At 38.6% G+C, this 13,566-nt stretch overlaps 1 protein-coding gene across 1 annotated transcript in view; it reads right to left on the minus strand.

Annotated features, from left to right (window-relative positions):
- The window catches only part of eif2b3 (eukaryotic translation initiation factor 2B, subunit 3 gamma), a 21,776-nt gene that overhangs the window by 7,322 nt on the left and 888 nt on the right, over positions 1-13,566 (minus strand). The window contains 5 exon segments of the mRNA XM_008333984.2: positions 113-302; positions 3,123-3,212; positions 7,763-7,874; positions 7,953-8,112; positions 12,032-12,189. Of these exon segments, the coding sequence (XP_008332206.1) occupies positions 113-302; positions 3,123-3,212; positions 7,763-7,874; positions 7,953-8,112; positions 12,032-12,189 (710 nt within the window).

Raw genomic sequence — 13,566 nt, forward strand, 5'->3', positions numbered from 1 at the left:
AAGAACAAAATGAGATACTGAGACATAAATATTTGGCAAAACAGAGAGAAATTACACATTAAAATGACGTTGAATGGGATTGCTATTTAAAACTTGTTTACAGTTTAGTAACTGCTAAACGTTTGTCCTCCAACACGGACAAAAAAAGTCATTCAAGACCCTGACCTTGGCCTTTAGACTGCTCGGTCTTTTCCTGGCTCTGATCATCTGTGTCGTCTTTCGTCTTGTGACTGTTGATCGTTTTGGAAAACTGCTTGCGAACCAAATATGGTATCAACTCGCCACGGATTGATGTGATGGACCTGTGTAGAAAAAAATAAATAAACATGCGTTACATGTTGTCCAGAAATGCAGCAATCTGCAAATTCAAGAATATCAGTAAAGGTGAGGATGTGATATCTTAGAATAAAAATACATTGCTAATAAAAAGTTAAATAATTGTATCCATTATAATTCATATTGGTTACATTTATTATTTTCATTATTATTACATTTTTAGTACACTCAATGTATGGATCACAACTTTATTATCAGCCCCTACAGGAAAGAAGGGGAGCTACGTCCTGTTTGATTATAAACACACAGCAAATACACCTAATATGATAGTTTGGAGAAATATATATATATATCAATATATATATATATATATGTTTTACTCTTTTATGTATGTGGTGTTAGTAAAAGGATGGAGTTAATAAAGCTGGACTTGGTTTTGAGTACTGGTACATCATGGAGAGCATGCCAGTAAGTGCCAGGGAAAGAAAGAGGAAAAAAAAGCATCAAGATTACTACCTTGAACTTATTAAAAAGTTACTGTCAGAAATGTGCATTTCGTGCGTGTGTCATTTTTACCACCGTACAGCCAAAGGTACTGGATGAACCCAGTTTCCAGTCAATGTAAAAACTAAGGATAATTTGACCAAACTCTCACTCCTTCTCCTCTCTCACTGTGCTAAGCAGGACCCCCACCACGCACACACACACACACACACACACACACACACACACACACACACTCTTACTTTCTTTTTAAAGGGAGATTAGAATTTCCATCTGAATGACAAGAGAAAAACAAGAGTTACTCTGTCCATTTCTCTCCAGCAAAAGACAGAAAGAGCACATGGAGGAGAAAGGAAGCGAGACAGAGGAGCTGTGAAAGAAAAGTCCAAGAAAGGAGCTGTAGACAGAAATGAGTCATCTAACAAGGGAGAAGATATATGGTAGCGGCAGAGGGTGTAGTAGTGATGTAATGATGTAAGATTTATATCGATGGCAATTCAAGTGTAACCCCCTCCTTTTCCAAAAAAAAAAAAAGGAGGCACAGAGAGCTAGCTGTGAATTGTGGGATGTGTTGGATTGGCCCTCAGATTTATTTATGTGTGAACAGCAACTCATCTAGTGAGGACACACTACATTTAACCACGGGTAACAACAGATTTCCACATTTTAACATTTAGTCTGGCACCAACATTTCAATGGGATCTGATCCAACATTTGACTTAATATGCACGTCAGTGTGGACAGATTACAGCCCTGTTTTCTGAACTGCTGGTACCATGCTGTTTGGAAATTTGCAGCCTTGCCTGGAGTGCACTTGAATCCAGCTCTGCTGTCATCCAGCCGAACTAATATATATATTTTAGTCTTTTAATTTTTACCTACATTTCCTCTTGGAAAGTGCATCGTGTGAGATCTTAAAAGCAGAGGTATTGAATTTCAGACTGGTGTTCAATTACTGTTTCCGTGAAACACTGTATATTAAAGTAATAAATCTGGACCAGAAGGTCTTTGCAGTGTCAGTAGTGAAGTGTCGGTGGAACTAGGTAACAAGCCTGTTTCATTGATGTTGCATTGTGACTGCAGTATAAACTAAGAGATTCTGAACAACTTTTGAACTTTTGTCATTTGAGACACAAAAAAAAAAAAAAAAAATATATATATATATATATATTTAATCAAAACAAAATAAGAACACCACAAAATGCTTATGCATACTCCCCTGCATTCCCTAGGGCAGTAGTTCTCAACCAGAGGTCCCCAGACCCTTTAGGGTCCATAGACCATTAGTCAGGGGGTCATTGCTCTGATCTAATAATCTAGTTAATCTCATTTAATTCCTGTATTCTCAAGTATTATCAAGTACTGTAATTCCAATGGCATCTATGAGTTTAATAAACATCTGTATTTCCATAATAATCCATTATAACTTGATTTTAGACGTGATGCTGCGTCATAGAATGTCAATATAATCACATGGAATAGTGATGTTTATAACTTACTGTATGTAAAGTTACTCTAAACTCACTAATTCTGCAAAAGCTGCTCATGAGAACAGCATGACCAGCAGGTTTCGCTGGTGAGGCACGAGCGACGAGGACAGGAAACAGCCGCTGATTCATAGTGAAAACAAACTCATGGCTAATACACAGTAAGTACACCACAAAATGGGCCACCCCTGATTCATAGAGCATTAGAAATTAATGCGTTAAATCATTTACTTTACAATCACACACGCCCGCACACACACACACACACTGTGGTTCGACTGGAAATCAGGTTCTAATTTCCACTGAGCATTCACTTAAAGTAAAAACTTTCCTTAAAATTGAATCAATGAAGTTGGGTGATTTATCATCACACTCATTCCTAATAAAAGTCTTCCATCACTTACAGCAGTTCTAATCCCCAAAGTTCACCACTGGCAGTCATGATTGCCGTTTAATTTTTTTTCCCCCTGACATTGTCCTGCAACCTTGGGTCCAAGCAGTTACAGAAGCCTTCTCTTCCCACTGCCTCCCTTCAGAACCTCAAGGCCTAACAGCCTGCCTCGGCGACACATAGTAAAACAAATTAACACCTCACAAGAATATCCTGCTCACAGGACGTTTCAAAGCCTTTTACATCCAGCAACAACGTTTAACACTTCATACAGATCAAGCAGAGAATGAGAGTTTTTGTTGACCGTGACTGTGGGAGTAAATTTATGCTGCATACCAAGTGGCTTGGTAATGGGAGAGATGTCAGATAGAAGGTTTAGAAGTTATTCAAATAGACATTCAAAGTGTGATGGTTTATATTCTGTAGACGTATTTATAAATACATAAAAAGAATGAAAAATTCACTTGTTTTCTGTGAGAAAATCCACCACTGCTTTCTTCAGGCAATACAGGTGAGCGTCCACTAGGCCTGTCTTGATGTGCATCCTGGGATGTCTGCAGATAAAAGACAGAATCAGGTAGATGGTTAGGTACCACAGTATTTCACTGTCAAATAGAACTAATTATATATATCACTAGAATGAGAAAATTGAAAAGTATTTCCCATGTACTTTTACACAGAAAACACGACAACAAGCTAACATTATTTTACTTGAACTATAAATATTCCACTGAATAATATTATTATGTTAAACAAAACTGGATGGATGTCATCTTAGGGGGTAGACCGTCGTCTTGTGTTCAGTCCATAAGGCTAAAGCAAGGTGGGATTCAGGAGGAGAAGAGTCGATGACATTGTTTCTGTTTTGTGTTGTGCCTCTCCTCTCCTCAACTCCACGAATAATTAGCCTTTTTACAAGGACATTAGACGGAAACCAGACACAAGCTCAGTTTTACATAAACGTCTGACAACACCCACTTCTGCCCTATGTCATCTGTCAGCTCCTGAGATGTCACCACATTTATGATGTGAAGGCTATGGACACAGCTACAGATTGGAAATGTGACATTTATGAAGCGAGACCAAAAGAAAACCATTTTGTGCTGCAGGGATCAACTCCATCATCTCCTCTCCTCTCCTCTCCTCTCCTCTCCTCTCCTCTCCTCTCCTCTCCTCTCCTCTCCTCTCCTCTCCTCTCCTCTCCTCTCCTCTCCTCCTCCTCCTCATCTTCTTCCTCATCTTCTGTCCTTTCAGTAATTACATCATAAAACCTGCAGGGGTCATTCATGTTTTTCATGGTACCTCAGTCACTTTGGTACCATGAATGACTGTGTTGGCATTTAATATTGGTTCAGTATTAGAGGTATCAACACCTGAGTATTAAAGGAAACATTTAAATCTAAATCATTATTATTTCTCCTTCTGAAAATCCTGTTTTATAGAAATAGCAACAGCACCACTTGATTTAAGCCTCATCCAAATCACGCAGTCTTTACTGTGATGCAGTACATCGAGAGTGACTAAAGAGTCGGTCACAAATATTTCACAACCAGATGTTGAAAACCATAAATTCAACTCTATGCGTATTTGACGGTGTTAAGGTATTTTATTCAGAAGCGCTATAGCACATGTGCGTGTGCTCGCCGTCACGCTTTGCGGATGTCAGATGTATTTGCTCATGCGGCGTCTCCCAGGTGCGCGTCAGTGTGAGTGCATTTTGTGGCCTGTAGGAGAATTTATGGGAACACCCAGCATGTGACATCACTGTCCAACATCTGCACGTGGACAGGGGTGAACGGGGCAAACAGAACTGGACTGTAGCAAAGAGCACATTTGTGTGTGTGGATCAACTGAAGTGACAGTAAATGCAAGAACTGGAACCCTTACAGTCTTGGTGAACGAGAAATTGTGGAACTCAACTTTATTTTGACAGAACATGTGGACATTACGTTTTTATTTACAGTTTCAGGGACCACAGACCTGTGTCTGTGAAACGTTGTGTAAAATTTAAAATAAATCAAATTATGTGATTTATGCATTGGTAACTGTTGTTGCACAGTGAAGCCCTAAAAAAACAAAATCAGTCAATTCAGTGATTTAAAGTCAAAGGAGAGAATAAGTCTACTCTTCTTCTATATTTAATGTTAATATAATGTTAGGCTTTTGACTAAGAATCACCATATCGTCATTGATATGGGAACAACCCTATATTATACCTTTAACCTTTTCTAAGAAAAAACTGCCAAAATTGGCATTTTGACTAATACTACAGGCACAAGCTAAACTTTGTACTTTCCAAAGCCACAATTTCCAAAACGAACTACCTGTACCTGTTTATTTATTTCAAATAGGGACGTATTCACAGTGACTGTTTGGAACCTCAAATATTTCCCCGTGTTTAACGAGTTGTAGCCCTTTCTGATTTAACACACCGAGACCCGGCCACATGCTAATTTATTAGTGTACACTTTTAGGCAGAATCCCACACCAAACATCTTGCATTTCCCGGACAAGGGTAAACATCTTGCTTTTCCTAACAGCCGCATCATGTGATTTCTGGTTGCAGCTAAATGCTGTAGACCTCAGTGTCAAGGGGAGCAGGAATTTACTGCCTCTGCAGGCAAGGATGACTCAATCCTTGGATTAATGACTGACTACTTAAGTACCACTAAAGTCCTCAGTGGGAGAGAGGAGTCACATCTCTCGCGCTCCGGAGAAGCACACAAACACACAGCGTAATGTCTTATTTTGTTACAACCTCAGCCTTACAGTGGAAGATGACTCAAGCTCAGCAGAATGACTGTTAATGTCCTCATTAGTCGAGTTTCCACTACAGAGCCAGCAGCAGTGAACGGGTTTACTTGGGATGTTCAACTTTTGCCTCCATTATAAAATCTGCTCTGACAGATTTGACAGAACATATTCAAATCTGTTATAAGGCTGAAGTTAAAGTCTTTTTTGGAGTAGTAGTGAGGTGACGCCCTACGTATGACGAAATCAGAACCACATTCAACATGAATATTGACTCATAATGCAACATGATCAATATGCACTTGATTTCATGTCAAAAATGCACTAAAAATAGTTCAATTTGACATTTTAGAGTCCATTCTGTTAAACGAGTGTTATTAAAAATAGAAAAGATAAATAGCACTTGAACTTTAATTTGCAATAATGAGCATGTGTTTATCGCAAAATTAATTCAGACGCTCAAGGAAAACTAAATGTTAATAAAATCTGTCACATCTACATTCCTAACTTAAAGGCAATCCGTTTCCACACTATCAGGTTAGTTAAAGTATTGAACTCCATGTAATGACTGGATTACTGCTGCAGGAGTTGACTTGCACAGTTCAAAAGTTGAAAAAGTCAGGAAATGTAACACGTGACAAAAAGTTTCTGAGGACAGACAGACATTCTTGGCCAATGGAGACGATAAAAATAAAGACTTCATAATAAACTGTGTTTAAAGAAAAACACAGAAGACAATAATCAAAGGAGCTGTTGCAATGACCAAGGACTTTTTATATTCACTAAATCACTAGCAGGTGTTTAACTGTTATTATATCATTGACACAAGGACTGTTGAGGGCTCCTTGTGATGAGTAATAAATAATAATAAAATGGTAGAACATGTTTGTGTAGCCTCTAAACCAATGCTTTATAAAATAAATTGATTTTGTATCGTTTGTGATAGATGTTAAATGTTTTGTGATGTTCAGTGAATTGTGTTTGAATCAACATTTGTTGTTGATTTGTTAACTTCTATAGTATTGAGATAAAAGTCTGTTTTTACTCTGATGTCTACCTTGAGTTTGTGTTTCTGTGGGTGTGTGTGTGTCCACACATTTTATATATATATATACACACACAGAACATTCACATGAGGGGAAACATGCAAGCAGCTGCTCTGGCATCCTTCTTATTGGCCAGAATTTACAGTGGCTTTGGCTCCAAGAAGTATTTACGAGCTCCCCAGACGCCCGCTCTCACACATACATGCAGTTTGGGACTAAGAAACGAAAACCTACCTAAAGAACTCTTCCTGTCAGAAAAAAAAATCCCACACACCCACCACGGAACAGGCAGCCTCTGATTAGAAACCTAAACATCTGCTCTCTCTGGACTACAAGAATCTCCACAACATAGTTAACATCAAAGCGCAGACAATCAGCGACACGCAGAGCTAACTTTGCGCAGGTTTCGCAACAATCTGTCTACAAAGGAGGCCATGAAGGGTATATTTTTAAAGGTCACGGTACTAATAAGAACAGATAGAACATCAGTTCTACCTTAAGAGGTTATCCACTCAGTTTCCTATTTTAATCATGCATTAATGTAAAACTGCTTTATCCCTTTCAAGAGTACAGAATTCAAGCTGACATCAGGTGAAGGTGGAGCACGTTCTGGACAGGATGCCAGTCCTTCAGTTAATCATTAACATTAGAGCTAACACAAAATGTGCAGAAAAATGTGGAGGACGTCAGCTCTAGTGCCCAAAACCTTGGTTGATGATAATATTCTCAAATTAATTATTGCTAAATGCAAAGGTTTTGCCTTTAATTGTAAAAGAAATTACATGTACAAAAAAACGTTCAACAGTATTCCACGGATGATAAATAAAGTATTTTGAATTTGACATGGGGAGAACGTGGAAGCATGTACACAAACTGTAAAAAACCTTTCCAGCTTAGCTGTTAACGGCAGGCTTGTACTGATGAATTCACAATGGAGCCATTAGCATTAGTTGAGTTCTCAACATGACAAGGAAATATATTATTGTGATTTATTTTTAATTAACTACTAAAGTATTTAAATGGGGCCTGCACGGGGTTTACGACATAAATGTTTAGTGCATTTCTGGACATTTTGCTTCCAGCTCATTATTTCCAGACAACACTGTCTCAGAGAGCTAATGTAAAACGCAGCAGGAAAATCCCAGATAATCCAGAGCAGGTAAACGGGGATAGTGCCTCCTGCCCCCTGCATGTTTAGACTAGACACCACTAGCTTACCTGGATTTTACTGCTGCCGCTGTGAACTTCTCCGCCACAGAGTCACATGGATTACAACGCATTACTTTTCCTTTGTCGAGTTGACTTACTTTGTCATAATAGACTTCCTAATTGACAGCCCTTCCTCCAGATCTGCCTCGTTGGCCATGAACAGCAGCCGTTTTCCTGACGTGTCCACGCCAACAAAGTCCCTCTGTTCAGCTGGGAAAAAAGGCAATAAAAAAAGATGACTTTAGATGTGCCAAATTGTTCATTTATTTTATTATAAATATCTTTTACCTGTCTTTTTCTTGCCCTTCTGTCCAGGTACTGTCTCTGTGAATTCATGGGTTTTGCTCATAAGCATGGCTAGTGTTGCATTGTGGGCTCTGAACAGATCAACCACCTCGTGAAGTGCCACATCTGTTATCAGATCACAGCTTAACACCAGGATGTCAGTCTGAGTGGAGAAATCATCATACATTTTTTTTATTTTTAAGTAAGATTCTTTTGATCAGCGTACTGTGCATAACAACATATGAGCAGCAGCACAACCTTTCAGATTGTTATACTAGACATTAATACAACAACAATTATGCAGCATCACACTTCACAATAAACATCAAAAAATGAGCCCCCGCTATCAGTTACCTAAAGCGGCTCTCACTAATGTAACACGTCTGCGTGTGTTTGGATGTGGGAGCGCCCACATTGGTGTGTCATTATGCGGTATCCATTTGTCTGTCCCGTGATGAAGGCTGTCAGCATACAGACTAATCCCACCATTAGCTACAGCAAACCTAACGACAGAGACATCGTTCTCCCCCTAACAGTGACGCAGGGAGGGATGGAAAAGAATGAACGTGAGAGCAGAGGAGCCGTGTGTGACGGGTGAGAAGAATCTGGGGATTTTTCAATAAGGAATAACTTGATGTATAAATCTGATTTGAAAATTAAAATTACATTTTTTTGCACAGCCTTATAATCCAGCAGATGAGCAGTAATGTCAGTGAGACACTAAAATAAATTGAAATAAAAAAAGATTTTACGTTCGCAGCATGGGCTAATGTGACCGAGAACTGTCTTGAAACATTGAACAGCTGAGCTCTCTCTGCTTGTGCGTCTCAAGGGGGTGGCATCACACGGGTCAAAGGTCATGCAGTTGACCTAGGGGTAACGTGGAGCATAACCTGGTCTGGAACTGGCGACAGGAAGCTGCCACAGCAGTCCTGGAGGTGTCTGTGGGAGATCTGCTGACACTGAGACCTTTCAACACTCTTCTCCCTCCATCACACACAAGAAAGCTCACACACACACACACACACACACATTCAGTAACAGGGCTAACATGCATGTATGTATGTGCACGCGCACACAAACACAAGTCCTACACAATCCCCTCAAACAGGCACTCAGTCAGGCGGCAGCAGAGTGGAGTCAGCTGGAGGGACGGAGACACTTTGGCCTTTCAACAGCAAGAATCTCTGGACAGGTCAGGACCACACACATACACGGACACACACAAAACACACTGATACAGATTCTAATACGCACAAGCACGCACACATAGAATTCAAGTCCGTGCAATAAAGCAAAACTTTGTACTAACTATAACTATTCCAATAAGAAGAATAATGCATTTTTGTTTACTGTTAAAGTTTTATACTTAATTTGATGCACAAATTCATATGTATTTAAATTAATTTTTTTTTTAATTTTTAAAATTTTCATATACATATAAACCTTTCTGACCTGGTGCTTTAGAGTCGTCTTTAACAAACTTTAGGAATTAATTCATAATTTCCCCTCATATATTTAACCAACAAGTTTCACCTATGAACCCGTGACCCCCCCAATGTGTGCGTGTTCTTAGGTGAGGCCATCTCAATCTGCCAGGTGATTAAGTCTTAAGGAAAAAACATGGCAGAGAGGCTTTAGACAACCAAAGGAAGAAAAAAAGTTCTCTTTTCACTGGTTTGGATTACGGTGAAAGACCTGAGGAATAATCAGGCATATCCGTCCACTTTTGTGAAGCTCCGTTGTTTGAAGAGTGAACAAAATGAAATATGCTGCTTGTAATCTCTCTATTCACTAATCAAGAGGAGCAACCCACTGTGCTAACTATGAGTTCACAATGATTCCTGTAAGTAGCCTTTTTTGATCGGACACACCAAATCCCCTCATCGGAGGGTGTTTGTGTAAAGAGATGAGTGACTGTGATTGTGTGTGTGTGTGTTTGAGTCTGTACTGTACTCATGCATGGGTTTGACAGCTTGACTGATTTCTGTGCAGGGATTTCGCAGGCCATGGCTTCAGTTCTTCACTCGTCACCCTCCACTGTGTGAGTGTGTGTAACTCAATGCCTCTAATCTAACTGGCTGCTCAAAGGATTAGGAAGCTGACTATTCTCAATGGGAGCATGCTGGAGCTGGTCCGATTTAAGTGTGTGTGTGTGTGTGTCGGTGTGTGTGTGTGTGGTTACGTTGTACATCTGTTAAAGAACTTTTAGGCAAACCAAATAATGAGGATCTTCACAGACCCATTCAGAGGCAGGAGGAAAGAAAAACATTAAAACTTGTCAAAACAAATGTGGTATTTTGGATCTTTGACGAATTTGTTTTCAAAAGTAAAGCTAGTGGATTTTGCTGTGAAAACTCGAATAACCCTTTTGTTTCCCACTTTGTCTGAAATGGTACACACTGAATTAAAAAAGAAACAAAAAACGATATCTGAAAATGTTTCCAGTGTGGCTGTTGGAACTGAAATCATATGAGAAGTCTTTGGTTTAAAATATTATTCAAAATCAGCATTTTGGCCAAAATATGTTCACAATTCTTCAATTACATTGTAATTTTAACTGAATGGATTGCTAAAGAAATATCACAATGTTTCCACCAAACCACATTCGAGCTATTACCTCAATTATGAGGAAAATCTCACAATGGAAACTTGAAATCATCACCGTTCAAATCGCCTGTCAGTTATGTTTCTGTAACACAGTCAATCCTCATTATATTTATGGTTATTCTAACTGAAATATATCTATATAATAACCCTAAATTTGTTAAATGGAAACTCTGATATCCTCCATTGTTCTTCAGTTAAGTGAGGAACAATAGGCACTGCGGTCAGGAAAAAGATTCATAAATCTATGTCACGACATAAATGTATCTGTCCATCCACTAAACCTCATTAAAAACATTAGTGTTATTTCTGTTCTTTAAGTTACATAAAAACAAAAAATACTTAAATAAAATAGAGATTTCTGCTAATTAGAGCGGAAACCTGCACCTGGACACATAACTGTTCTTGAAAAGAGTCAACAGACTGAATCTTTGTTTAACGCCCTACAATGAGTTGGGACGTGGTGTAAACAATACTGACGAGTCAGCAACTATTTGAAAATCACTGATAGCTGAACAGTAAACAGGCGTAATTGCTTTAGAACTACATTAACTACACAAAGCCTCATAAAACATGTTTTAACAGTCACAGGAGGCCGGTCGGAACCATGGCACGTACAGAGGGGCGACGTATATATCCAAATACAAATGTTGACCAGATGTGCATGACTACAGGATGAGATTCAATGGTGCGCTGGGTAAACTGGCGGTGCAGGCAGTCGTGAGCCTCCACCATGACCTCATCTGTTTGGAGAGAATGTGATGAGGGAAGGGATGGCGGGATCAGCAGGCAGGATACAGAGGGGGTCTGGAAATTGGGGTCGAGGGTCATGGATATCATGTCAGCATGTGTAAACGTGTGTGCCCGCGGATGTTTGTGTGTATTTAAAAATGGTGAAATGAGGCTCTACACGAGTGGTGGCCATCTGGAGAAAGAAAATGACATGGATGACTGGTCACCTGGGAGACTGTACCCGTACCAAGGCTATGGTTTTTAACCCTTAAACGTATATTTGGATAGTTTTACAAGAACACATTTTCTTTACAAAAACTAGTTTACATTATATTGGCCATAGTCTGGCCTGGAATTCAATTAAATCTAAAAGAATACTCAAACAACTGCTAATATATAAGGTGTACCACGTTCACATTAAGGCAATAATCTGTCAGTTTTCCAAACTGAAAGAACATTTGAAAGATATTAAAAAGGTCGTGACCTGGTGTTTAAGACAGTCCCTGAATTTTAACAAACTAAAATTAATTTTATAAACGGTAACTGCAGAACTAGCTTATTTGTATTAGATATACACAGTATATAATGTTTTCAAAGCAAAATTTAAAAAAATAAACTAGCTGCATGACAAATATCCAAAACAAAAATGCAAAGTAATTCTTTATATTTATAGATTAAATATTTAAATGATTTACACTAAATAATAAATTATGTTTGACAGCAAATTATTTTTTAAACCACACCTTGATCTTTGGCTGGATGTGCCTGAGAGCGTCTGCAGTTCCCATGTCGCCATCTTCATGGATACAAACTATATCCAGTTTTATCTTCACATCCAGTTTCATTTTGGGGTCTGTGCTCATCATCTTCTGGACCTCCTTGGTGGTAATCACTATCACCTCTGTAGACAAGGTAAAGAGCACAAGCTGCTTCGGTGTTGTGACATTTTAGAAGAACAAAAGATTCCTCTGACAGATACAGGTCGTTTCTTATGGGTTATTACTAGAATACTAGAAAGTTAATCATTATAAATGTATACTTTTCTCACTTCTCAGCTTCTCACTAAAAGCTGACAACACAATATAGAGAGACTGAAATACAAAGAGCCAATTCAGTGAAATACAGAGCATGGGCTTTGCTTGTTTATGAAGGCAGTGCTAACATTAACCAGGCTGTGTTATGGCTTTAAAACACTGCAGAGTTGGTCATGTTTAAATTTAAATAGCCTTGTCTGCATACAGTGTTTTAATACTGGGCATTTGTTCCTTCTTGGCTTTGTCAGCCTAATAAAAACCAAATTGCGGAGTGTTGGCTAGTTGGCTGCACAGAGTAAACTCCTGGCCACACAGGATGATTATGTATAGAAAAAAGCCTGTTTTATTTTGGGCAGTGAGGACCTCAGGCTTTTATAATGAACAACCATGTTTATTGGCAAGAACCGCACACTGCAACAAATCCCTTTATAAGCCCAGAGGTTCTGGACCAACTCCTTGCTAGACCGCAAAAAGGCAAAAGTCTGGACTGTAAATCTCAACAGGAAATGCACACCTGACAATGGTCGATGATGTGCTGACACGCTGGTAAAAGTATGACTAGAAACAGCAGAAGACTTGTAAAATTTTATAGATTTTTTAACACAGAAAGGAGTTTTTGTGGGTAAATCCAAGCGAGTAAACTTCGCAGAATGAAGACTGTAAGTTGGTTACATTAATAAAATGATGAAGAAGCTCAGGATATCAAGATATAATTATTTTGTTTAATCATAATTTCTACTGGAAATGGAAAACAAGAGTCTAACACTTTATGAATGATCAACTTTACATTTAACCCCATCAATAACATCTATTTTTTTAACAATAGCTAGTTAGCATGTGGCCAAATGTAAAATGAAATTTATATGAGAATAGATACAGTGAGCATTATTTGTAGTGCAATGCAAGTGCTTTACTTAAATAAGACCATACTGTGTACAGTCTGCAGATTTAAATGCAGTAAAATATATACTTTGACATGTGCAGCGGCCAGTCTTAAACCTTGAAATATGACTTTTTTTTTTGTAGAAAAACTTTTATAGACCTCACATCCATTTTACACCTACACATCCGTTTAACTATGACAACTTTCCTAAATTAGGTTATAGTTGTAATTATTTCTTCAAGGTATTTTCAATAAAACATGGACATTTCTCTGCCATGCTGAAGCAAACTCTATTGACAATTAGTTGCCAAATTTGTGTACCACACAGCTTTACTATTGAAGCAAATATCAGCAGGAAATC

This window comes from Cynoglossus semilaevis, chromosome 20 (assembly GCF_000523025.1).
Source record: "Cynoglossus semilaevis isolate Cse_v1.0 chromosome 20, Cse_v1.0, whole genome shotgun sequence".
Classification (NCBI taxonomy): Eukaryota; Metazoa; Chordata; class Actinopteri; order Pleuronectiformes; family Cynoglossidae; genus Cynoglossus; species Cynoglossus semilaevis.